Below are 26,643 nucleotides of genomic sequence, written 5' to 3'. Positions count from 1 at the left end.
AATTTGGTAGATGTACCGCTGGCGAGGAGTGAAAGCATTGCCAGATGTTCTATTTTAGGGCTGTTATCTCTGAGAAAACAACAAATTGGAAAAATACCAAGACACATACATTGAGATTAAAATGGAACGAGAGGGTTAAAGGTGACAGCTATCGTTGAACACATGCATTCCAGAATTTACGAAAACACGAAAATGCTATCCAACGACACGTCCCGTTTAACTCAAATAAAGGACTTCCCTGTATAAGGGCTTTTAATATGGGTAACTTTTTGTAAGCTTTAGTCAGCGAAGCAGTCGCCTGTTTTCTTGGAACGAAAGAGGTGCGTGGAATCTGAGAATGAGAGGCCCTGCCAACAAGAAGGGGTGGAAGAACGGAACAAAAAGTACGAGATGAGGCAGAAGAGAGTGCTTTTATCCCCTAACCCACTCCCCATAACTTTTTTTCTCCGCATCATGTCCCAATCGCTCACAAGCTGCTTGTGCTCTCGAAAAGGAAACCACTGATACGAAGGCTATACGATTTTCAAGAAACACGTGATAAGAATAAATAGATATGTCACTTTGTCTCAGTTTCATGGTATTTAGCACTGCTGGGCTAATTGAACACTACAAATGCAGAAACTAATATTGTAAACAGAACTGAAACTGAGGCCGACCAGTCGGCTATTTACAAGACGTGGAGAATTTGAGTTCAGGACCACCGAAGTTTATCTAGTGGCAAGGAGGAAGATTTAAATCCCAGACCGCCGGATTACAAATCTATTTCCCTAACCAAGCCGCCTCCACAAATCGAATTTTAAAAAAAATATAGACGCATAGGCCGTATTTACCTAGGAAGACTAAAAATGCGTCCTAAACGTATAATGCGTTTAGTAAATACGGAAATAGGACGCATTTATTAACGTCAGACGAACTCAACAATGTCATGCGTCTGGAAGACTCATGAAACGGACACGTTATATTTCACAGGCGAGTAATACGAGACGCTTAAAACAAACCAACTTGACTGAATTGAAAATCTACCCCACTCCCCATAACTTTTTTTCTTGTTTGCCTCGTGTCCCTATCGTTTACAAGCTGCCGTGCTCTCGAAAAGGAAACAACTGCTACGAAGGCTATACGATTTTCAAGAAACACGTGATCGTCGTCGCCATCATCTTCAGTGTTGGCTCGTGTCCGAGCATCAGTTTCGTCTGACAGTACGGTATCCTCTTCTTTGATGGCCTCGGAGGTGGCTTAGCAGGCCAATCCTTGCATAGAATTTGCGAGGGCAGTGAGGGCACGGGAGGGTGGGCCGTGGACGAGGAGCTGCAAGGCGGCGTTTTTGTTCTTCATCTTTCTCTACGGCTTTGCGTCTCCATTCCGCTTCAAACATGGAAGTCCCAGTGGAAATGGACTGTCGCCGGCTGGATCGATTTGCCGCTGTTGTCTCCCACGTGATACACGTTATACATGCGATTAAATTGAACGTTTTCAAAAATGGTAGACGTGTTGACCGTATTTACCTAAGAAGACTGGGAATAATGCGTTTAGTAAATACGGAAATAGGGTGCATTATAACACGTCAGATGAACTCACGGCAATGTCATGACCATCCTCGGAGACCCAGGGGCTATTAGCCGGGACGAAGCGATATTTTCAGGCGAAAGTTTACTTCAAGAGTTGATGAGCCCCTGGGAACTTATTCTTACCGAACCAGCTCCAGAAGTGGTCGAATTCCGTCCGGCTGATTGGCCAGAAAAATATTTTTCTGGTCAATCAGCGAGGAGGTCCAGCCGGGTAACTCTGTCGCCTTCTTACACGAAGTGGTTTTCTTTATCGATCGACCTGCTTGACCCGTGCAACGGGAAGATTCTCGTAAAGAGTCTCAGAAAAAAGATTCAACGAAGCCGAGGAAATTTAAAATTAGAATTGGGCGAGAAAGTGTAACGACGAGGGATTGAAGCACAAATATCTCTCCGTCATTCTTGTTTATTAATCATCCGAGAGACTTACTCAAGTATGCATCATAAACTTTCCAATTAAAATTACAAACCCTGGATCATTATACGGAGTGAAAACCATATTGCTTTTAAACCTCGGTTACCTTTCCCAAGATAAAATAGGTTACTCGCCAAAAAAAAAGTTTTCCGAGGTAGATTTTGTATTTCCCTAGGTAAAGTGGCCTCTTCTAACCATGGCTATTAATGTAAAATGACCTTGGTTCCTTGGCAAAAGGCGATGTATAAAATAAATTATCATCATTATCATAAATGACGTCCTTTTTGACCTCAAAGGCTGCATTTGCCAAGAAGACGAATAATGTGACACAGTCGAATAATGTGACGAGAATTAAGGGCGTCTAGGCAGATAAGAGAGGCATGAAACTCCTGTAGAGACAAATAAAGTCCATGTGAGAGAGATTGTTGGTCGCTTAATTACAGATTGAATACATAGATTTTCAATTAGTCAAGTTGGTTTATTTTTCTCGTATTTAATTAGAAGAATTATTCGTCTGATAAGTATAAGATCTCCGTTTCATGGGTTTTCCAGACACGTGAGTCATGACACATCCTCGAAGACCCACGGGCTGCTAGCCGGGACGAAGGGATATTTTCAGGTGGAAGTTTATTTCAAGAGCTAATGAGCCCCTGGGAACTTATTCTAATCGAACCAGCTCCAGAAGTGTTCGAATTCCGTCCCGCTCATTGGTCAGAAAAATATTTTTCTGGCCAATCAGCGAGCAGGTCCAGCCGGGTAACTCTGTCGCCTTCTTACACGAAATGGTTTTCTTCATCGATCGACCTGCTTGGCCCGTGCAACGGGAAGATTCTCGTAAAGAGTTTCAGAAAAAAAGATTCAACGAAGCCGAGGAAATTTAAAATTAGAATTGGGCGAGAAAGTGTAACGACGAGGGATTGAAGCACAAATATCTCTCAACGAAGCCGAGGAAATCGCAAGCTGTAATATTGGGGCTAGTCAATACTCTTCCATCAATTTTCTCGGCGGATTTATCGAAGGTATATCGTAACTTTTTATAGCCAACTTACGCATTTCAACACTGTTGTTTTCGGTTTCGGGGAAAGCTAGTCGATTGCATAAGTAAAAAAAGGTCTGTATACGAGTCTGCATACGAGCCAAGTGGCCTACCAGGTCGGAGCTTATCCCGGTTTCTGTAGCATGAAGCGACTAAAAGTATTTCTACTCCCCCTGGATGGAATTCCAGTCCATCGCAGAGTTATCCCCAACATTAAGTTCGCCGGTACCCATTTATAAACCTAGGTGGGGAGGGGCACTGTGAGAGTGAAGTGTCTTGTCCAAGAAAACAACACAATGCTCCCAGCCAGGGCTCGAATCCGGACCGCTCGATCCGGAGACTAGCGCACTAACCATGAGGCCACCGCGCCTCCCAGACGAGTGCTTAAGGTTACTTATTATTTCTCCTCGATCGTAGAACAACTTTCGAATCTTTCCAAGATGCGCAAATCGCCGTTGCACGGGCCACGCAACTATGTCGACCGAACGTGGGAACGATCGGCTAATTATACTAATTACAGTGCACGCACCTTCTTGCTATAGAGTGACAAAAGAGATGCCGGTACGATTTAATCTCGCCTTTTGATCATTACGGCCCGCTGACACAAACACCACATTGGTCCCTAACAAAAGCTCAGTTAATTTTATATCTAAAACCCTCGTTTACACGACCACCTCGTTAAAGCCATCGAGTACCACCTTGTAAACTTTTAACCTTTATTTTCTTTTAAAATTTACCTCGTTAGTGCCACAACACGAAACTGATTTTTAAAATGACAACATACAAAATGAAACTGAAAAAATTTGTAATGATTCCCCATAAAATAAGTCAATTTTGTTGAGTAAGCTGCGAATAGAATATCAATGGGAGAGTCACAATTAAATTAGCGTCTTTCAGGCGTTCAGTTAGTTGGGGCGCAACCGAAAGAATAGAGGAGAAGCGCGGTGCGGGATGACCCCAAGCATGTCTCTCCTTTCTTCGCTCCAGCGTATTTTCGTGCTAAAAGCCAACTAACTGAATGCATCCGTGGAAGAAGCTACAATTAAATTATATAAAGATTCCAAACAGCGGTTTTTATTTAAGTGTCGTAAAGTAATTGGTTTTGCACTATTATGCTACATGATTGGCTTAAAAAGCTCGCGCCACTTTTTCATCCAATCAGAAGTAAAACCAAAACCAAACCTGACTTACTCGCACAGGTTTTCTCGCGCTTTACGTCAGCTACATGTACATGTAATAACTTTCAGTTTTGATTGGTTCACTGTACTATCTGTGTCTTTTGTAATTGACTGGCTTGATTACTTTGGTTTTGGTTTTGGTTTAACGACACTCAATTGAAAACCGCTCTAAATAAACAGTAGCCTCCATTTTGTGCGGAAATATGCTCGGATATTTGTCTGCGGACATTATCTGTTCCAAGAGGGGAACAGTTTTCCGAGAGCGTAGCTCAAGGAGAACTGATAGCATTGAGGAATAGATAATGTCCAAGGACAGATATCCGAGCATGTTGTGTTTTCACGCCAAATGAAGGTTATCGTGTTGATTATCCTTCAAATATTTTTCGCATCACTTGCCTAACTTAACTTAACATATGGAAATTTGCTTTTGAGTAATTATTCGGTAACATGAAACATTGAGAAAAAACACTGTTTAGTCATCAGTGCAATGCCACTACAATCTGTAGAGTAGTCATCATACCGAGCTTTTAGAACAAGCATTTGACTCGCTCAACTTAGAATTTTATATTAATGGTATTACGTGCAAGTACTATGTAATAAAATTAGTTTCCCATCATTAATAAGTAAAGTGCATGTGCAAAGTAGATTACATGCATTTCGTGAATTTTTGTTCATTTCCTAATTTAGAAAATGTTTATGCTACACTGATCTCATTTATGGCCTTATTTTTAGCCATTCGAACGGCTAAAACAGTTTCACTAAAAACACACAAAAATTTCAGTTCTGACTACAATAACTTTTCATAAGCATGAGCTTAAGCAGCGACAATCTCGGCAATGAGAACTGATTAATTAGGACTGGGGCCTAGACACTTCCTCGATCATTATCCGGGACACTGATTGCCATCCAGTGTAACCGTCACCCAAAGTATAGCCACCAGAACAAGGTCCTACCCATAATTCCACTCTAACCGTGCCCTGTGCGATGTTTTCACAGTATCCCTCAAATGATCGATGATGGTGAAGATTGGGACTCCCAGCAGCTGATGGCCAATTGTTGTACACAACAGCTTCGATTGTCATTGGTCCACTGCATTCGTTACCATTAAACTTGAAGAACCACCGGTTACACTTAGCAGAAGAACCATAGACTCTCATTACTCCCTGAAATGAGACTTTGATCGCAGTATCAGACTGTAACTTATTAAACGAGCAGTACTGGAACAAACGAAAGTAAAATAAGTCAGAACTCATATAAATAAATTTCATCACATTTTGGCTTGATTTGTATCATTAACTGGGATTAACTGAACACCGATCATCAGCTCCCCGGGTACCCTCCTGCTTTATTTGTCAAACCCATAAAGGGAGTGGCCGGTTACCCGGGGAGCATTTTGGTTTGACCGTTGACAAATCGTTGCTGACTACCCCTGGTCGGGCTAATTATAGTTACCCAACACCGCGAAAGTGTCCTAACTTTTGTGACGCGGCTGTTTTCGAATTTGCGAGCGAAGCAATCTCGAAATAAATGTATCGTTGCGAAGGCGTTGTGGACGGAATCGCGTAGAGAGTGAACTGACATGGAACTTCAACATCTCTTCTTCGATTCTACGGAGGAATTGAGCCGGCAGGGTTATTTTCAGTGGATTTATTCGCTTCGAGCGGCGGGTACTCCGGAAAGCAGTGTCCGGCCTTGTCTTTCTTTTAGTAGTGGAAACCCACAGAACGATAACTCGCCGAAATCGCGTTAGATCGGCCCGAGGAGCTGGCAAACAACAAAGAATACAACACAGCAACAGGGTAAGTAGATTTTATTCACAAAACATAAGAATAATTAGCTTTTCAAGCAAAGCCGTTGCATTCCCATACAAACCTTTATAAATTTAAACCTTTGTAACACAACACCTCCATATGCAGCAAGGCGAGAGTCATGTTTCGCGTGGTCAAATTCGGTCGTTATGTAATAGTACATGCCATATGTCACGTTAGCCTGAACGTTCGCATAAAAAGGAAGAAAAAGGATAACATTGAGAGCTTGGGCCGCCTGTGGGTATGTTAGCCTGCATACATGTTAGTCTGCGAGCAGGCTCCCGTTGGAACACAAGTGCAAGCGGCGAAGCCGCGAGGCGAGAAAGTGAGCCTGCTCTGATCTCTACAAATTTTTCATTTCTACCCCGGAAACCGCAGACAAAATAGGCCAACTAATTTTCGCCGGAAGCATGAACTTTGGTAGCTCAGATTTCTTGGGAAAATTGCAATACTTTTTCAAAACAACACGCAGGCGTAATATCCGTTGTTGATAGAGTTTTGCCGAAGAAAAACCGTCAAAGTTTATGTCTAGAAAGGACACACACTTGATTCCATGTGATCTTGCTTTGGCAGTCTGGTCTTTGATGATGTTGGTAAACGGGCAAACGCCCTCGTGTTGTTTCGTTGCCCGCTTAACGTTTGCAAAACATTGTGTCTAGAATGTTTGGAAATTCAGGGGCGGATCTAGGGGAGGGGCCCGGGGGGCCGCCCAGCCCTCCGCCTATTTTGGGTAAAAAAAACAAAACAAAAACAAAAAAACACAGAAGGAAGAAAAGCCGGCAGGGCAAGGAAAGAAACCGCCGAATCCTTGCCCAGAGTATATTCTTCGGTTCCTTTGACGTACCATGATTCGAGAGATCTTGGATTAATCTGTTTAGAAAAGAAACGCAAAATCCGTTTTCGGAATTAAGAATCCAATCTTGGATTTTCTTAAAGAAACGCACCCTACGTTTGATCGAATGTCAGATAACGATCTGCGAGTGAAGTTGAATTAGCGATGAATAGATTATGGCCAGCGCTAAATTAAATTGTACTGGACAAAATATTTTCCAGGAAAGGCATTTGAACGGTTGGCGACACTTAGAACTCAATTTCAGGTCGCGAACACTTGTAACAAATATTCTTGACAATAAAAGTTTTGACCAGTTACCCTGCAAGACAGCGCGTCGCCAAAAGTTTTTAAATTTTGTATTTCTATTTGTTTACATCGCTTGAAGTTTACATCTTGTTAGTGAATTAACCATTCTGACTACAATACACGGCGTTTGTATACTGTATACTTAAATTGGCCACTCCCTATTGGGGCTTTTTAGGACCAATATGCAAACAAGCGAGTTACACAACACATAAAATTTGTTTTCTGACAACCAATGAATTTGCCGAGCTAAAAACACGGAAAATTTATTTTCTGATCACAGATCTGAGGGTCATCATGGCCGAGCTCCACGGATGATTTGTTTTCTTACCACAACTCATGGCCATTTGCCGTCGCCGAGGTACAAAACATTCTTTCCCGATGACGCAGGCGTTAGTTACTTGTTGTCGAAGGTTATTTTATACCGAAACACTCCAGTGGAGGTTTATGATAGTGTCTCTCGACCGTACGCGAGGCATCGGTAGTGACTAGATATGGAAAGCTGGGTTGGCATATTGGCTTCCTAGAAGGGTACCGAACCAGAGCTGTTACGGATATCACCAGATCAGCCACGAAAGCGATGCCATAGAGATATTCGCAATAGCACCCTACAAATAGCGGGTCAAAATACATGGAGCTTTGTAGAAATCATACACACTTTCTTCCAAACTGTACAGCGAATATGTTACTGCGTGCATGCGCTCATGATGTAGTTTGCCCCTGCTATGGGGGGATCAAATCGGCCAACAAATCCGTCCGATTAAATGTCGATACAAACTGGATTATGATCGGCGTTAATCTAAGTGAACGAGAGATCAAGGCAGGCTCACTTTCTTGATGCCTCCTCACAAGACTCTACCCTGCCGGATTGCTTCGCTCCTCGCCGCTCGCGCGTGACTCAAAGGTGAGCCTGCTCGCAGGCTAGCGTGGTGTAAGGAACTACCCTTAAATCTAGAGAAGTGAGTCAATCTGGGTGAGTTCTTGGGAATAATGGCCTCTTAAAAAGCGTTCACTCATCTGTGTAGAACATTCCGTTACACTATGATTGTGGCGTTGTATTTTACACAAGGTTTGCATTACATTGCCTCAAACTATTTTACAGTGGTCATATCATGTATCTAAAATTGAAGTAAATCATGGAAAAGGAAAAAGCTTAGAAGACAATAGTTGTGACACCTCCGTGGGATAACGAAAAATAGCACTTCTACCATCTGTGTTTATTATCTCGGTCCAAAAATGAGAATAGACGATAACAAATGCCATGATATCTGCTCCATTGGGGCCTTCAATGCCGTTCCCGAAGTTAATTAAGCCAAACACAAATCTCAGTCACCCCAAAACTATAGTTTCCTCAAACTCAGTTCGATGCAAAGCCCTTATCAAGTGTCAGGCTTGAAATCAAATCTAGCGAGTCCTTTTCCTTCCTTCCAAACAAACACACGCCAAGCCGTCTAATAATACCTAATACTCAGTCCACACTCAACTAAATAATAGAAGTCATAGAAGGGGCCGACAAAATTTCATAATGAAGAACTTTGCTCAGCTGAATGTCATTCCCACAGAAAACGATATTTGAGTTCTGAGCACCCAAAGAGAGTTGAATCGATGATTTACGACCAGATACAAGTTGCACGATCTTGACAATGATCAGTAGACTCATACTGGTGGTGGTACAACTGGGTTGTAACTATCGTTGCGCTTCTATTGCAGACCTGCATCCGGCGTGCTAAGTCACGTGTTGGAGAGCTTGCTCTTGGGTGAATTTTTGAGCCGCCAAATTTGAATACCAAAAAGCTGAACTAAAGAAGTAGACGTAGATGTTTTATTATCATGTCGTTTTGTTTATCTGTTTAGAACGGAACAGTCGGTAAGGGTTTTTTTCGTGTTATTTTTGGCTCATCCTTTCTATTTTTTTACCAATTTTCATGTTTCTGGTTTATTATTGTGGAAAACCTGGGCTTCGATTTAATTTTGCACTAAAATTGTGTATCTAGTATGATGGTATGAAGTTTCTGAGTTTTCGACGATTCTCCATCACGTAGTATGTGGACGTAACAAAGATTCTTATGTCACACTGGTCTTGCTAAGTACTGATAAAAGAATAAATGAGAATGCATGCTCAGTACTCCAATACGCAAGTCACCGTTCCACTTCTCATTATCTTAAAGATGTAATATCAGTTTCGTCACCATAATATGAAACCTGCTGAAAAATACTTTGGTTAATAACAGCATGATTATCTCTCAAATAAATCCTTGTCGAATTCTGAATCTGAATTTTAACTTGCATTAGTTGATAAAAGTAATTTTGCTGATAACCATTCTTAATCAGAACATTTTTCTCTTACCTTGATCTTACCGCTATCTCGACCATCATCAGCCTTCCACACACATTGTTTCCAGTTGGTTTGTGGCACTGCACTAGAAGGACTTGTCACGCTTTCTCCTTTCTCTCCTTTATCGCCTTTTATTCCTTGATCTCCCACAGTTCCCCGCGCTCCTTCTATTCCCATCATTCCTGGCGGTCCGCTCTTTCCACGAGGCCCTTCATTTCCTTTCTCTCCCTTTTGTCCCAGCATTCCTTGCGATCCCTTGTCACCAGTCAGTCCTTTAACTCCATCTCTTCCCTGCGGTCCTTGCGGCCCCGGAATACCAGGCATTCCCGGCATACCATTGGATCCTGGAATACCCGGAAATCCATGGGCAGATATGGATTTCTAAGAAGAAAGCAACAGATGCATTCATTGGACTAAGAAACACAGTGTGAAACTTGAACAACACGAGCACAAAATGTTTCTTGTGTCGATAGATATCGTGGAATGAAAAACAATCCGCATTCTTGTCTCTTACTGCTTTAGCGATATCAGTGACTTGTTTTAACAGTAATTTTAGTGTCAGCGTGTCTGTTAGTGGACTTGTGGCCTTGTGGGTCTGCTTTAACAAGAAAAAATCCTGTCAATTTTGAGACAATAGTCACGGTCTTGATATCTATTTCTTTATCGGTCAAATATGTTCCTCTAATTCTTACATAACAATGATGGTTGTTCGTTAGTAAAGCTTCTCTTACTGGGAGCAAAATAGAGATTTCTTTGAAGAAATTTATATGAGTTATTTCTAAGAAGAAAGCAAAGCATGCACAATTCTAAACTAAAACAATACGAGAACAAAATGTTTCTTATATATGTCCATATATATTGCAGCATGAAACACAATCTGCATTTTTGCGGTACCATTCACTTGTTATTTCAGTGTCAGAGTGTCTGTCATTTGAATTGTGGCCTTGTAGATTTGCTTTGACAAGAACAAGTCCGCTCAATTTAGAGACAGCGGTCACCTTGTTGATATCTACATCAATCATCTTGAGTGTCACCTTGCACCTCTCTTAATCAGGTCAAATATGTTCCTCTAATTCTTACATAACAATGTTTGTTTGTTTGTGAAGCCGACTCTTAATGAGAGCAACACGGACATCATTAACATTCCTTGGGAGAATTTACTACGACTAAGGAAACAAGCATTCTTATATCGCTTTGTCTAACATCTTATTTGAGTAATAAGCCTCGATTTGGGACCAGAGATATATGCCTTTTACGTTTCAGTCAGAAACGTAACTGCCACAAATGAGAGATACTGGAAATCATACAAAATATCTTTGCATCTCATAGTTAACAGACTGATTTTCCTTAAAAGAGGCCGTTATATACAACTTTGTACCTCACATAAGTCCTTGGCATCGCCAGTATTTTGTAGTTGAGGACTGGTGGTGCTTTCCAGTGAGTCCCTAGTTCCACACAACACCAACAAAGCAGTAAAATACACAAACTGTGCCATGCTTCAAGAGTTAATAGGATCAACACTTCATAACAGTAGAACCTCACGTCTGTGTGGTATGAACTCGTTTCGTAACTGGTTCCGTGATGTTATGTGCTCAGCCTTTAAGGCGCGTCTTCTAATGTCATATTGGAATGTAAGTTAATGCCAGTCAGTGTAGATAAGACGTAGTTTCTCAAAACTGAGGTTATAACCCGGTAAAGAGATTTTAATCATGGTGAGACATAAGGAGACCTTTTATAACATAACCACCAGAAGGCTTAGTCTGGAGCTAACATTAGCTGTCAACAGGCATGCCGAATCACGTCCTGTCTCCTTATTTCGGAGGGACTTTAAGTGCTCGTAATTCAAGAGTAAAAGAAGAGTAGTTTAGATTTTACCGGTTTTTCTACATAACGAGGTTGCATTTTACAATTATTTTTAGCATGAAATGGATTTTTATTTGGGCATGAAAGGAGTACTTATTACAAATGGAAGGTGTGTAAAATGATATTGAGAATCAGGAATTTTTTTGCGTTAACCAACTGTGTTTAATGAAGGAGTATTACTAGTCAGCGGAACATTTTAAACCAATTACTTAAATTTCTAACCTGGTTGATATGATCACTTTTACCATTTTCTGCGACAGGGTCAGAAAGAAAACTCGGAGAGAATTGCAGAACATCCAAAGCGTCAAACAGAGAGTATATTAAATAAAGGTCATAAGAACTAATTGAAAAAAGATGTTTTGGGACACAATGTCAGTTTAAAGAAACCAGGTGAGACTGAATTGTTCACCATGGTTAAAATTTCTCCTCTGTCAGAAATCAATGATTTCTCACAATAGTTTTCAAACAGTATTACCACGTCTTGTGTTTAAACTGAATTTCAAAGACAAGGCACAGGACTGAGAAATGCACTGATTAACTTTGCGGTGTTTTCAGCAGAGATAAGAACTTTGTAAAAAGATAACTAGCAGCGAAACGCTTTGATATCACCGTAACGACTTAATTGATTACGGATGGTTTCAACCCTAACGTTAATGTTTGTTTCTTAACATGCATCGGATATATATTCCAGCATTGAGATGTAAAGAACGGATTCTTTGTTCATAAATGTAATGAACACACCTTAATCAATTTAGTAAATGCACCGCTGGCGTAGAGTTAAAGTATTGCCAGATGTTCTTTTTTAGGGTTGTTATCTCAAACAACAACAAAATTGGAAAAATACCAAGACACGTACGTTGAGATGAAAATAGAACGAGAGGGTTAAAGGTGACAGCTATCGTTGAGCACACGCATTCCAGAAGAGTTTAATGTTGCGTAAGGTTTAGTTAGCGAAACATTCGCCTGCTTTCTTAAAGCGCAAGAAGCGCGGAGAATCTTGGAGTAAGAGGCTCTGGGAAGTAGATCTAATGGATGAGAGAGGGAACTAAAACCTCGCCGCAACTTTTCTCTTCCGCCTCGCGCTCTAGTCCTTCACAAGCTGCGAGTGCTCTTGAAAAGGAAACCATTGCTACGAAGGCTATACGATTTTCAAGAAACACGTAATACATACTATTAAATTGAATTTATAAAGTAAGCGCATTGGTCGTATTTACCTAGGAAAACGAATAATGCGTCTTAGACGTATTACTTGTACGGTAAACTGAATAGGGAAATAGGAAGCAGTAAACCTCATACAAACTCAATGAAACGGGCGCGTTTAACCTCTGAGATATATGATTCTTCTAGTCAAATACGGAACACACACACACACACACACTTCCCTAAAATGGGAATCTGCTCAATTTGTTATTAAGCGAACAACAGTGTCTGTAACAAGAACTTTGTTTGCGAAAAAAACACACAAGTTTAATGGGTTTCGTATTTACCTAGACGCACTTAATCAGACACATTCGTCTTCTTAGTTAAATGCGGCCTGAGACCAAATAGGACTCATCGTCGTTAATGGTGATTTATTTTAGACATCGTCTTTTGCCTTTTGCTTAAGGCAAGGAACACTTTGCATTAGCAGCCATGCTCAGGGGAGGCCATTTTACCTAGGAAAATGCAATATTGGCTTCGGAAAACTGAGTTTTTCATGAGCAATCGATTTTACCTCAGAGGTAAATTAGCAACATGGTTTTTACTTCGTATAAAGATCCAGGATTTTACTTACTGTAATTACAGCTTATGATGCTTTTCTGGGTGAGTCCCTCGGATCATTGAAAAACAAGAATGACGCAGACATAGTTGCGCTTTGCTTCCTCGTCGTTACTTTTGCTTTCACGCTTAGCTTCAACCATGGTGAATAACATGGATGATGACGGATTCGCTTTCAGATCATTTTTGGGGTCTCCGAATTATTTGATTTGATTGCGAGACTGGTTAACGAACCAATGAAGATCACAATTTTCGACATGCACTGTGAAAGTTCAAAAACTCGCAACGCTCCATAACGAATCTCTAAAAGAAGCCATGTTCACCAAACTTCTACACTAGCACGGTACGTCTGAAGAAAAGTCTGTCAATTAGCAGATCATCTTGCTTCTCATTAGTAGGTTAATTTAGGCAAACTAGGGGCACATTCGATTTCCAATCAACCAAAACTTCCGAAAATTTCGACACGAGCGCAAATGGCGAGGAAATTTCCTGAAAAAAACTCCACAAAGATCCAGAAAGTGTTGAATTTCCGAAACGCGACCCGTTGAACCGAAAATTTTGGAAACGAAGTCAGTTCTAATGAGACCTAACACTTGACTAACAACAATTGATGAATTTACTCGAATAATTTTCCCGGACGTTCTATGCAATAAAACTACCATCTTAAAATTCTACAATCTGATTGGCTGAGTTATCGTACGCTATCGGCCTTTGCAATTTATTTTCTCATTTATCCGAAGTTTCGGCACGAGGTTCAGGAACTCAAAATTAGCATTTTTTGTTCTCTCTAACTCTGTTTCAGTAGACTCTGGGATTGTGAAATGATGGCAGAAAAACTACATATATAGAATAATAAAAGAAATGCCGGTACAGTTTAACCTTTTGACCACTACGGCTCGTTAACACAACCACCACATTGGCCCTAAACAAAAACCTCAGTCATGCATCTCAGTTAACTTGTTATGTAAGAACCTCGTTTACGTGACCACCTCGTAAATGCGACCGAGGACCACTTTTGAAACTTTTAACCTTCATTTTCTTTATTAATTTACCCAGTTATTGCTACCACTCGAAATGCCTGATTTTTTCAATGCAAAAATACAAAAAGAAACTGAAAAAGAAATTGATGAGTCCCTGTAGAATATATCACTTGTATTTAGGCCCAGGGCCCAGCGCGTAAATGGCTCACGGAAAAATAGGGAGAGTCGCGCGCGGAAAGGCACCAATCATTTCATAATAATAATAATAATAATAATAATAATAATTTTTTTATTTAATTATTAATAATAATAATAGGAGTGTTTATTGTGACAAAAACTAGAGCTAAGCTTTACAAAATGCTATAATATTTACATAATTTGATGTCTGTTAAACCTGTCAAACATGTTTCCGTATCTAATCATGATATCATGGTTACTACAACTAATAATAATAATAATGCCTTTATTGGATATGGCAATTACTAGTAAAACCAGTAGTTCTCATTGTGGTCCTTAAAATCTACCAAACAACTACAATTACAAATTCAAATAGAAAAATACAAGGAAAAATACAATTTAAAAATCATTAAATATTCTACTACTAATGATAATGGAAGAGGCCACAATTAAATCAAAGTGCAACTGCAATACATAGATGAAACTTTTCTGCCCCTAAAGTGAGTTGAATGAAGGCCCCACCAGAACCCTGATTTTTATTCAAAGGAACCCTCGTCGAATTATTTTGTTCGGAGCCATTTCAAATCAGAACATTTCTCTCTTACCTTGATCTTGCCGTTATCTTGATTATCATTCAGATTTGTCCACGCACATTATTTCCAGTACTAGTTGGTTTGTGGTACTGCGCTAGAAGGGCTTGTCACGCTTTCTCCTTTCTCTCCCTTAACACCCTTTACTCCTTGATCTCCCACAATTTCCGGCGCTCCTTTTATTCCCATCATTCCTGGCAGTCCGCTCTTTCCACGAGGCCCTTCATTTCCGTTCTCTCCCTTTTTGTCCCAGCATTCCTTGCGTCCCCTTGTCACCAGTCTGTCCTCTAACTCCATTTCTTCCCTGCGGTCCTTGGGCTCCCGGAATGCCAGGCATTCCCGGCATGCCATCAGATCCTGGAATCCCTGGAAATCCATGGGTTGATATGAATTTCTAAGAAGAGACCAAAACATGCGTACAATGACCTGAGAAACACAGTGTGAAATTTAAACAACACAAAAACAATATATTTCTTAAGTCAATATATGTCATAGCATGAAAAAACGATCTGCATTTTTTCCCTCACTACTTTAGCGATATAAGCGACTTGTTTTAAATGTAATGTTAGTGTCAGCGGGTCTGTCATTAGACTTGTCGCCTTGTAGGTACGCCATGTTTGACAAGAAAAAACTTCCCTTCAATTTAGGGACAATAGTTTCGTTCTTGATCTCCATATCAGGCATAATAAGTGTCCCCGTCATGCACCTCTCTTAATCAGGTCAAGTATTTTCCACTAATTCTTACATAACATTGAGGTTTGTTCATTTGGGAAGCCGACTCTTACGGAGAGTAACTAGACTACGAGTAGTCCCTCTTTCGCTTAGTCCGTCGCGCGTCGTCCGTCGTGCGTCACGCCGCGCGAAATCCTGGGTCGAGGAGCGCGCGAAAGAAGAATTTGAATTATGCGTTGCTTTCACAACGCAAAAATATGATTGGCTTATGTTAGGAGCGTTGACAACGCGCTGTCAACATTCGAGATACGTGTGACGTCTTGCAGGAATGTTTTGGAACCGGAGCAAATCGAAGCGTTGGAATGGCGCTTCGCAAGGCCGTGGCCGTGATGTTCTTGCGAATCTGCCAACAGGCTTAGCTTTTGAAAGATTTAAATTTACCAAGTGTTTTGTTTAGCAAAGCTTTCCGCCTCCAACCCGACTGCGAGCGCATTAGTTCACCGCTCAACAGCATCGTTAAGTCAGCGAACATGAATTCACTGAGCTTGGCCTTTCTACCGTCCATTTGAAAGATTGAACCCTGTGCACCGGACTTTCACTTGAAACCACACATTCACCCGAAACTTTCCGCTGCTATCGGCAAACATTTCACCGCAATTGGATGAACTCCTATGTCAATACATAATGTAAATTCTCGGTTGAAACTCTGCATTTGAAATCTTCGCAATACTACCGACGCAGCGAAAATCGTTACAAGATGCCTCATTCGCTGTCTCCTTTTTAATTTTTTGGCAGTTTCGCTGAGCGAACATTGAACGAAGATATACTTCTCACGGCATGTTTTTGCCTCATCCGTCCTCTCGCGCGCTCCTCGACCCAGGAATACGCGGGGCTATTTTGCTCTTGCAGTTTTCTTTCGCGTCAGTCACGACGGACTAAGCGAAAAGAGGGACTACTGGTAGTCTAGAGAGTAACATAACATCATTAACATTCCTCGGGGGTTTCAGTAACGTTAGTTATAAGCGGCCGCTGAAGGTGTAATAGGCGGCTGTGACCAGTAAAGAGGCCGTGAGGCCCTTTTCCCCTAGGGGGGTCTGGGGGCATGCTCCCTCAGAAAAATTTGAAATCTAGAAGCTCGGAAATGCTATTTCCAGCGTTCTGGGCATCAAAAAGCGTGCTGTTGATGGGTATTTTTATTGACCACAAAACAGGATTTTTTTTTAAACAAGTTATTAATTTTTTGCAGAGGTGCATTTTGAATACCTTTCTAGGCAGATATCTCTCTCATGACACTTGATATCCACTTAGGCAGTAATTTCTTTGAAGTCCTTTCTTGAAACAAGTACAACCTCTCTGCTACTCATTCAAATGTGCCAACATGGCAACAAACTGATTTTTAACTCTTTAGAAAAAATTAAATGAGATAAACTTTACAACAAAATTCTTTCTTACAAAACAAACTTCATTTTCAACTTTTCATTGATTCTCCCACGGTTCATTATTAAGGTATTCAATAATCATAAAATAATGAAAAATTAAATCATATTATTAAATCATTCAGATGTCTTAGGTATCCTGAAATGAACAGTGATAACACTGATCAGCGACTACAAACAACATGTACGCTATTTCTTTGGAACGTTTAGTTTGCCTGCTTTTTTGTAGCATTTAAAAATTTCAGTGGTCGTCGTCGTTGTTGTATTTGCTTTTTTTTTTATTAATAACATTTCTATTTCCATTAATGAAATCCAAACAGACAGCGATAAGAGGTCCTACAGGCGGCGGTAGACCGCCGGCTTTTATTGAAACCCCTTGATTCCTTGAGAGAATTTACTAAGACTTAGAAAGCAAACATTCTTATATCGCTTTGTCTAACTCCTTATTTGAGAGTTCAGCCTTGAATTCGGACTAGGAGCATAAGCAAACCGTTTGAAGCGCGTAACGAAGTTAAACATTTACGTGGTTTAACATCTACATTGCTTCGCTTCAATAAACTCTAATTACACCAATCATCGTGGTGACTTTGTTGTAGCAAACCGTTTGATGTTTAGTTTATTAACATGGGATTTACCGATCGTCCTGTGAGTAACGTTTCGCGCTCACGGTAAAATACACAAAGTGTGTCATGCTTGAAGAGTTAAAACGATAGGCAACGCTTAATAACAGTAGATCTTCACGTCTGTGTGGTATGAACTCGTTTCGAAACTGGTTCCGTGATGGTATGTGCTCAGCCTTTAAGACGCTTCATTTAATGTCATGGAATGTAATTTCATGCCAGTCAGCGTGGATCAGACGCTATTTTTCAAAACAGAGGCTATAACCCGGTAAGGAGATTTTAATCAAGGTGAGACATAAGAAGACTGCTAATAAAATAACCACCAGACGGCTAAGTCTTGAGCTCAGCTGTCAACACGCATGCGGAGTTACCTCCTGTCTCTTTCTTTCGGAGGGACTTTGAGTTCTCCGTAATTCCAAAGTTACAGTAAGAGAAGAGTAGTTTACATTTTACCGTTTGTTCTACAAAGCGAGGCTGTATTTTATTATTATTTTGAGTGGAAAGTGGTCCTTCATTTGACTATGAATGGACTACGTATTTTAAATGGAGGGTGTGTAATATGATACTGAGAATCAGGAATTTTTTATGCAGTGGCTTTTTGCAAATTGGGCTAACTGACTGTGCTTGATAAACGAGCATTAATATTCAACCAAACATTTAAACCAAATGCTTAAATTTTTAACTTGGTTGATATGATCTTTTATTCTATTTTCTGCGACAGGATTAAGAAGACTTGGAAAGAATTGGGGAAAAGCCAAAACGTCAAACAGAGAGTATATAAAGTAAGAAGTCAATAATTATTAAAGGTCAAATGCAACGAAATTGGGCCTAGTTTGATTAAAAGTTAAAATAAAAGATACTAATCCAAATAATCATAACCCAAGATTTTACCTGATTTAGTCAAAAAGCCGCCGAGATATTAGACCTTGAAAACAGTTATTTTTCTTCGCTTTACAAACGGAACGGTTAGTGGAAACTTCGGACAATTGTCGGAACTGAATTTTGTGACGTCATAATTGGTGAGCTCCCGTTCAGAACAACAAAGTATTAGGGCAAATATGAGTGTTTTGTGCAGCGTTAATTGTAGCAATCACTCGAAAATCTGTGGTATGACCCTGGTTACATCCCTTTAAAGGATGAGAAGCGATGTAGGGAACTGTTTCATCTAGTTTCATCTCATCTTCGCGCTACCAGCAAACATTTCAGCAGAAACCTCGAAGCGGTATCTTTCGTAATCGCTAAGCAGGGTCTCGAGTTCAAGCCCAAAAACCTTCGGAGCTGTACCATATGCCGTAAAGCCAAGCGTTGACGACGAACATCCAAGAAACAAACGCTCTACCCACACGGAATGCAATTGTTCGGCAGCGGCAGCCATATTGTGAAGAGCAGAAAGCGAGGTAAAGCCCGGGGTAAAGTCGCTGTATTTAACAATTATTCAGCGGAGTGGAGGTAAATATCCACCACTTTCACCGACACTGAGGTGAATAATTATTTTAGTATATACCACAGAAGTTGAATAACTAACGGACCAAAGAGTAACTTTATTTGTTTAAGAGTAACTTTATTTATTTGAAACGGAGAGCCATTTTGTTTTTCTTCGGCTGCTCGGAGGTGAATGGTACTTGGCTAATCACCTCCGAGCTAGCCAATCAGCGTGCGCGAAAAGCACTATTCACTTGTGTGGTATATACTAAATAAAACTATTGCGAGGTTTTTATTATATCAAGTTTAACTTTTTGGATTCACAATCTCATTTTCTAAACTTAGTCTAGTTGAAATAAAAAAAGGAACTAGAAAAGTGTGATTTTTGTCATTTAACATGATTTCACGCCATCGTGATTTGTAAATAATTAACAATTATTCACCGAAGTGGAGGTCCATCAATTTCACCGACAGTGAGGTGAATAATTGTTTTAGTATATACCACACAAGCTGAATAATTAGCGGACCAAAACGTTATTTTATGTGTGACAAGCGGTTGAAAATTTTAAAATCTCTCGCGCCGGCTGCTCGGAGGTGAATAGTACTTGCTAATCACCTCCGAGTTAACCAATCAGAGAGCGGAAAAGCACTATTCATTTGTGTGGTATATACTAAGCTTAAGTAAGACCAATTTTCTGCAACAACATTGTTATTAGTTGAACAAAATATAAACATACTTTTTACAAGAGTATTGAGGATTTTTTTTAGTCGTAACTTCAGTGCTGGGATGAAGTTTCAGGTTGTTTTCAGTGCATCCCGCGTTAAGGAAGAGGGATGGGGGTACTAGCCTGGAAAGTGAAGTCAGATTCCTGAAGTAGAGTAATGTCAGTGTGACTCGAGCTTTGAGTGATAACTGAAAGATGCCATCCTAAAGCACACATACAAATCAAACCCATAAATGGTATCCAATGCTTTTATCCAGGATTTCATAACTGACAGGCCTAAACCAAGAACATAGTACGACTATATTCTCTTACCTCTGGCTTGCAACCCTTAGTGGTACTTTGTTGAGTGAAGAAGACAAGGCATTTCACCCGAAATACCCTCAGTCAAGGCCGTAGCTACTATAGCCACTTGCCTCGGCCATTTTTTTTTTTTTTTTTTTTTTCGTTTCTGTTGTTTCTTTTTTGAAGGCGAAGTAAAACACTGCTAAATATCTAGGAAGAGAATTTTACTGTGGACATTGCCTCGGTCATGTAATGCTACAATGTTGTAGGAATTTTCATTGTTCATCAGCGTACTGATAAATAAACTTTTTCCTGGAGAGATGGATTGAATGCAACAATCACAAGCCCCCTTGCATGATATAAATGGTACTTCTTGATGGAGACTTCTAGCAGTGAGCAGTTGTTGTGTTGTGATCTATAACTCTAGTGACCTCACCATGAGACAAATGATAATATCACAATTCTCATCTTTTTACTATGCAAAAAGAGGCAACAAGCATCCACAGGGCTTTCACATGAGATTTCCTCCACTGGGAGTTTGCAATAAATTTAGCAACGTCACTAACCTCTTTTTAAATCCTAAAAGAGCTATTTATTTCTCTTTGAGCATGTCTAGTTGAAACTGAAGAAATAACTTATCTGTCTGGATTTGTATGTTCTTGAAACATGTTGAGATGGGTGTGCCATAATTATCCCTTCAGGTGCCAATGGGTTAATTCATATCTGTTCTGTCAGAATATTTTTCGTTTTGAACATCTCTCATGTTTCTAATTGAGGCCAGAGTGCTTACTTGGAAACCAAAACCAGGATCTTTACATTCAGTACATGTACTGTATGTCATTTAATTTATAAATAATAAAGTTTAATTGATGTCTAGCTGATGTGGTGTGAATAGCCGTAGGAAGCTACATGTATAATGCTTCAGTGAGCAAGTAAGTTAGTAATTTATCAAAATACACGGACACATTTTAAATGGGCAGGTAAGCGCTTATAAATGCAGGGAATAGTATCACAAAGGAAGAATAAAAGCAATTTAAATATATAATCCTACAGTACTGGTCATTGTGGGAGGTGCAGTAGCCTCATGGTTTGTGCGCTCGACTCAGGAGCGAAAGGTCGGGGTTCGAGCCCTATCCGGGGACATTATGTTGTGTTCGTGGGCACTCTACTCTCACAGTGCCTCTCTCCACACAGGTGTATGAATGGATACTGGCGAATTTGATGCTGGGGGGTAAGCCTGCGGTGGACTAGCATCCCATCCAGGGGGGGGGGGGGGAGTAGAAATACTCCCGGTCGCTTTATGCTACCGAAACCGGGTTTAGCTCTGGCCTGATGAGCCACTTGGCTCGTATGTAGACATTACCTTTTACCTCCCTAACAGCCATATTTTTTAATTCCAGCCATTTACGACTGATACATTTTCAACAAATTTACTTCTTTGTTAAGAAAATAGTATTCGAGATTCCAGTAATGTTATATTTTAATTTTATTTCATTTTCCTTCAAAATGTCGATGTTAATTCCCTGATACAAAATAAAATTACCTAACCTTGATGAACTAATTTTCCCTAGCACTTTTCTGACCTGTGAAAACCCTGCAACCCATAGCATTCTAACGACGAAAAAGCAACTACATGTCCTGTAAAACGACAAAAACAAGATGAGCTTAAGCGTTAAACGTTCGCCCAAAACAACTATCAGTAAGGGCTTATATCAGGTGAGCTAATCAACTTTTCTTACTGACCGAAAGAAAATTGTAAACATCATCTTTTGCAAAATAAAACAAGGCAAAGACTCGAAGATGAACTTTACTCATTAATTTATTACTAATCTTTGAACAGCAATTTTCAACATATTCAGAAAGGCTCACCAATCTATGTGGTCGATTCTTTCGTTGTTGATATCGTGATGCCATCTTGTTCACCCGACGAGTCTGATCCACTCAAGTTTATATCGACTGAATCGTTGCCTGATTCCCATGGTTCGAACTTACACGGCCGTTTTGGGACATTTCCAAATAAGACAGCAGGATCTTGATCTATTTTATACATCAGCAAGTCAATAAACGCCAGGAAATCCTTGAAACAAACTCAGTAATTTCAAGTAAATTATTTGGTTGCGAAAATGAGCTCGCCAAATATAACGTCACAAATACCTATAATTTCGTTTCCACTCCAAGCGCGGCCATTTCTGGTTCGCTTTCGTGAAGCTCTCGGAAATCCTCGGATTTTCGTGTCTTGGGCGCCATAGTTCACACAAAGCTTATTTTAAAGAGTTGATTCTGCTTCATGTTGGTGTAACTGACTTTTTTATAAAGGTTTTTCGACAAAAGAAAAATTGTGAAAATTTCGTTGCATTTGACCTTTAACAATAGTTTTCAGACAGTATTAAATTAATTACCATGTCTTGTGTTTTCAACTCAATAGATGGTTTTCACTGTCACGCAACGAAAAAATAAATCGAACACTATTCAGTGGATAAAGTCGAGAAATTTTAATATTATAGGAGACAGGTAAAGGAGAAACTTCTCCAATTTTTGGGTCTCTGCGTTTTCCCAAACTTCAGATATTCGTCGAAATGTTTTGCGCAAATTTACAGAGCCCAGTATGGAGCCGCCATGTTGGTGGAGCTCTGTGCTCCACCAACATGGCGGCCGGAAAATAGTGCAAACATCTGGAACTTACTTTGACTATCTAGGTGACTGATTATCTGAACTGAACCAACAAACATTTACACAAGCACTTTTCCTAACATTTTAACTCCTAAAAAGGCTAAAATTCACTAGATAAGTGTATATTTCTCCACAAACGCGATCGGAGTGGTATGTCACGCACCGACATAACTCTGAACTTCAAACGGCACTGGTTTTTAAACCAAGCACACTATTGAGCTGAAAAGTTGTAAACAGATTTAAGTTTAGATCCCCTTATGCCTTGTGAGGATAAAAATTTTCGTGACTCTTTAGTTTTGGATTTTGGAATTTGATGACGTCACGTGAAAACGATCTATTGCAAAAATAAAGTAGAGAACTGAGAAATACACAAAACATCTTGGCGGTGTCTTCAGCAGAGATAAGAACTTTGTCAAAAGATAACTAGTAGCGAAACGCTTTGATATTACCGTAACGACTTAATTCACTATGGATGTTTTCAACCCTAATGATTAGTTTTGTTTCTGAACGTGCGTCAGATATATATTCCAGCATTGAAATGTAAAGAACGGATTCTTTGTTCATAAATTCAATGAACACATCAATCAGTTTAGTAAACGCTTCGCTCGTGTAGAGTAAAAGCGTTGCCAGATGTTCTAGTTTAGGACTGTTATCTCTGAGGAAACAACAAATTGGAAAAATACCAAGACACATACGTTGAGATGGAAATGGAAGGAGCGAGTTAAAGGTGACAGCTATAGTTGAACACACACATTCCAGAATTTACTAAAACACGAAACTGCCATCCAACGACAAATCTCGTTTGACTCAAATGAAGGACTTTAAATGTTTAACTTTGCTTGAGCTTTAGTCAGCGAAGCAGTCGCTTGCTTTCTTGGAACGAAAGAGGCACGAGGAATCTGAGAATGAGAGGCCCTGCCAACAAGAAGGGGTGAAAGAACGGAACAAAAAGCACGAGATGAGGCAGAAGAGAGTGCTTTTATCTCCTAACCCACTCCCCATAACTTTTTTCCTCCGCCTCGTGTCCCAATCGTTCACAAGCTGCTTTTGCTCTCGAAAAGGAAACCACTGTTACGAAGGCTATACGATTTTCAAGAAACACGTGATAAGAATAAATAGTTATGTCACTTTGTCTCAGTTTCATGGTATTTAGCACTGCTGTGCTAATTGAACACTATAAATGAAGGAACAAATATTGTACATAGAACTGAAACTTGTTTAATATCCCATCTCAGTTGGCTGTTTACAAGATGTGGGGAATTTGAGTTCAGGACCACCGAACACAAGTGCATCTAGTGGCAGGGAGGGAGATTTAAAACCGAGACCTCCCTAACCAAGCCGCCTCCACATATCGAATTTCAAAAAATGTAGGCGCATTGGCCGTATTTACCTAGGAAGACTAAAAATGCGTTCTAGACGTGCAATAAGTTTAGTGAATACGGAAATAGGACGCATTAAACGTCAGACGAACCCAACGATATCATGCGTCTGGAAGACTCATGAAACGGACACGTTATACTTCTCAGACGAATAATACGAGACGCATAAAACAAACTAACTTGACTGAATTGGAAATCTACCCCACTCCCCATAACATTTTTTTCTTGTTTGTCTCGTGCCCTAATCGTTCACAAGCTGCTTGTGCTCTCGAATAGGAAACAACTGCTAAGAAGGCTATACGATTTTAAAGAAACACGTGATACATGTGATTAAATTGAAGTTTTTCAAAAATGGTATGCGTTTTGGCCGTATTTACCTAAGAAGGCTTAGAATAAAGCGTTTTAGACGGATAATGCGTTTAGTTAGTACGGAAATAGGCTGCATTAAACGTCAGATGAACTCTGAACAATTTCATGCGTCTGAAAGACGCGTGAAACGGAGACGTTATTCCACTAGTTTAAAAATACGAGGCAAATAAAACAAACCAACTTCACTGAATTGGAAATGTACTCAATCTGTAATTAAGCTACCAACGATCTCTCTTCCAAGAACTTTATTTGTGAAAAAGAACTAGAGTTTAATGGGTCTCGTATTTACCTAGACGCACTTAATTTTCGACACATTATGCGCCTGAGACATATTATTCGTCTTCTTGGTAAACGCGGCCGTTGAAAACAAAAAGGACTCTTCTTCATTCTGATGGCCTCTTCATATGAGTCCGGTAACAGGGCTGGCTCGGTTGCCGGGGCCAATTTTGTGGTCTGTTCATATGGGAAATTTCAGCCCGGTCGACCGGGATGAAATCCAAAAAACACAACCAAAATGGTGAAACATAAACTTGCATCGTTCGCGACTGTCGTGGCTTTGTGGACTCTTGTAACTTTACTAATAAAACTAATTCGCATACTCCTAAAATGGAGATACATTAAAGACAAAAATTATGCCATTTTGGCCGCTATGTTTGGAAAGCGAAGCTATTTTGTCTAAAAAGTTTCGTCCCGGTCACCCGCGCTGAAGGGTTCATATGAGAAATTTTCATCCCGGTTGCCGAGGTCTCGGTCGCAAAAACCGAGATCTCGGTAGCCGGACCAGCCCGTCTTCTCAAATGAACACATCGAAAATTTCACGAAGCAAAGAGTGGCGAGGAGAGATCTCGGAAACCGAGCCAGCCCGGTTGACCGGGCTCATATGAAGAGGCCCTGATTAACGGTAATGATGATAATTTATTTTATACATCGCCTTTTGCCAAGGAACCTCGGAAAACTCAGTTTTTGCAGAGAAACCTATTAAATCGTAAAAATTACAATTTCCTCGATTGTGATTGGTTTAAAAACTCCTACTTTCCACTAATTCACTTGCCAAGTTGTTATCGAACAGTTTGTTATCGGACAGTTCAATTAGCCAATCACATTCAAAGTTGTAGTTTAAATCAACCAATCACATTTAAAGTTGTAGTTACGTGCGGGCATGCGCGCGCGCTTGCTTTTGTGTTTTCGTCGCCTAATTGCCGGTAGGAGGCGCGGTGACCTTAGAATGTTTACATCTCCTTTGTAGGTATTTTAACGCAAATTTTCCCTTTCTTTTATAACTCGGCTATTCTTCTTCTCTCGGAAACTGTAATTTTTATGATTAATTGGTAATAAGACTTTGTGTCGTCCAATTCGGTCTGTAATCATACTCGTAATAAACAAATTGGATTCCCGCTCTGCGGTCGTCCGATTTTGTTATCACTCTTATGATAACAGACCGAATTGGACTCCACTCAGTCCTATTACCATTACTTATTGGGGGAAAGTTAACCGAGGTTACAAAGCAATATGGTTTTCACTTGGTATAATGATCCAGGGCTTTTATTATTGTAATTTAAATTGAAAAGTTTATGATGTATAGCTGGGTAAGTCTATCGGATGATTAATCAACAAGAATAGCAGAGAAATATTTGTGCTAATCCCTGTCGTTATACTTTCTCGCCGAATTCTAATTTTCAATCATGGTAAATAAGCAGGATGACAACGGATGGATTTTCAGATCACTTTTATCGGGCTCACAATTTTTTTTTAATTTGCAAAAATGTACACGATGAAAAACCTCAAATTTCGACGCATGCTATGAAAATCATGTGGTGTAACCACGGCTAATTGATTAACCCAATTAGAAATTAAATTGAAAAACATAATATAAATACAAATGGAATAGGAAGTTCTTAGTGCAATGCAAACGGCAATCTGTTTGGTAATGTATACCGAGTGAAGTCAGTTCTGATGTAACTTTAAAGCATTTCACCGGCCGATATTAATTCGATTTACTCGAAAGTTATTCCCAGACCTTCTATGCAATTAAAGTACCATTTTCACATAAATTGGATAAATAAATCTCTACTAGTATACTCATGCAAGTACTGCAATTAATCTGATTGGCTGAGCTATCGTACGCTATCAGCCACGGCCATGTGTTCTCGTTTTTTCAATGTTTCGATGGAAAGTTCAGAGACATTACTGGATAATTAAATTCACCGTTATTCCAGTTTAAAAACTCA

General features: G+C 40.0%; 2 protein-coding genes and 1 pseudogene across 3 annotated transcripts in view; all 3 read right to left on the bottom strand.

Annotated features, from left to right (window-relative positions):
- LOC145467435 (uncharacterized) overlaps window positions 1-26,643 on the bottom strand; it is a 267,594-nt pseudogene that overhangs the window by 4,944 nt on the left and 236,007 nt on the right. The gene's annotated exons all lie outside the window — the stretch shown is intronic.
- On the bottom strand, window positions 2,971-11,643 carry LOC145467425 (uncharacterized). Its single transcript, XM_081450982.1, has 3 exons — window positions 10,851-11,643; window positions 9,485-9,853; window positions 2,971-5,411 (listed from the first exon to the last, which is right to left on the bottom strand). Exons 1-3 carry the CDS (start codon window positions 10,965-10,967, stop codon window positions 5,046-5,048), a joined length of 852 nt encoding a protein of 283 aa, XP_081307108.1. The 5' UTR covers window positions 10,968-11,643; the 3' UTR covers window positions 2,971-5,045.
- On the bottom strand, window positions 14,901-15,273 carry LOC145467512 (uncharacterized). Its single transcript, XM_081451057.1, has one exon. The coding sequence runs from the start codon at window positions 15,252-15,254 to the stop codon at window positions 14,916-14,918; it is 339 nt and encodes a 112-aa protein (XP_081307183.1). The 5' UTR covers window positions 15,255-15,273; the 3' UTR covers window positions 14,901-14,915.

Source organism: Orbicella franksi, chromosome 14, assembly GCF_964199315.1.
Source record: "Orbicella franksi chromosome 14, jaOrbFran1.1, whole genome shotgun sequence".
NCBI lineage: Eukaryota > Metazoa > Cnidaria > Anthozoa > Scleractinia > Merulinidae > Orbicella > Orbicella franksi.
This window is presented reverse-complemented; position numbering and strand designations above follow the sequence as displayed.

Excerpts from the sequence above, each read along its gene's own strand:
- LOC145467425 (XM_081450982.1), bottom strand. The coding sequence starts at position 10,967 with ATGGCACAGTTTGTGTATTTTACTGCTTTGTTGGTGTTGTGTGGAACT. Across the intron at positions 9,854-10,850 it reads ATGCCAAGGACTTATGTGAG|AAATCCATATCTGCCCATGG; the intron begins GTACAAAGTTGT and ends CTTTCTTCTTAG. Across the intron at positions 5,412-9,484 it reads GAGATAGCGGTAAGATCAAG|TACTGCTCGTTTAATAAGTT; the intron begins GTAAGAGAAAAA and ends CGTTTGTTCCAG.
- LOC145467512 (XM_081451057.1), bottom strand. The coding sequence starts at position 15,254 with ATGTTTTGGTCTCTTCTTAGAAATTCATATCAACCCATGGATTTCCAG.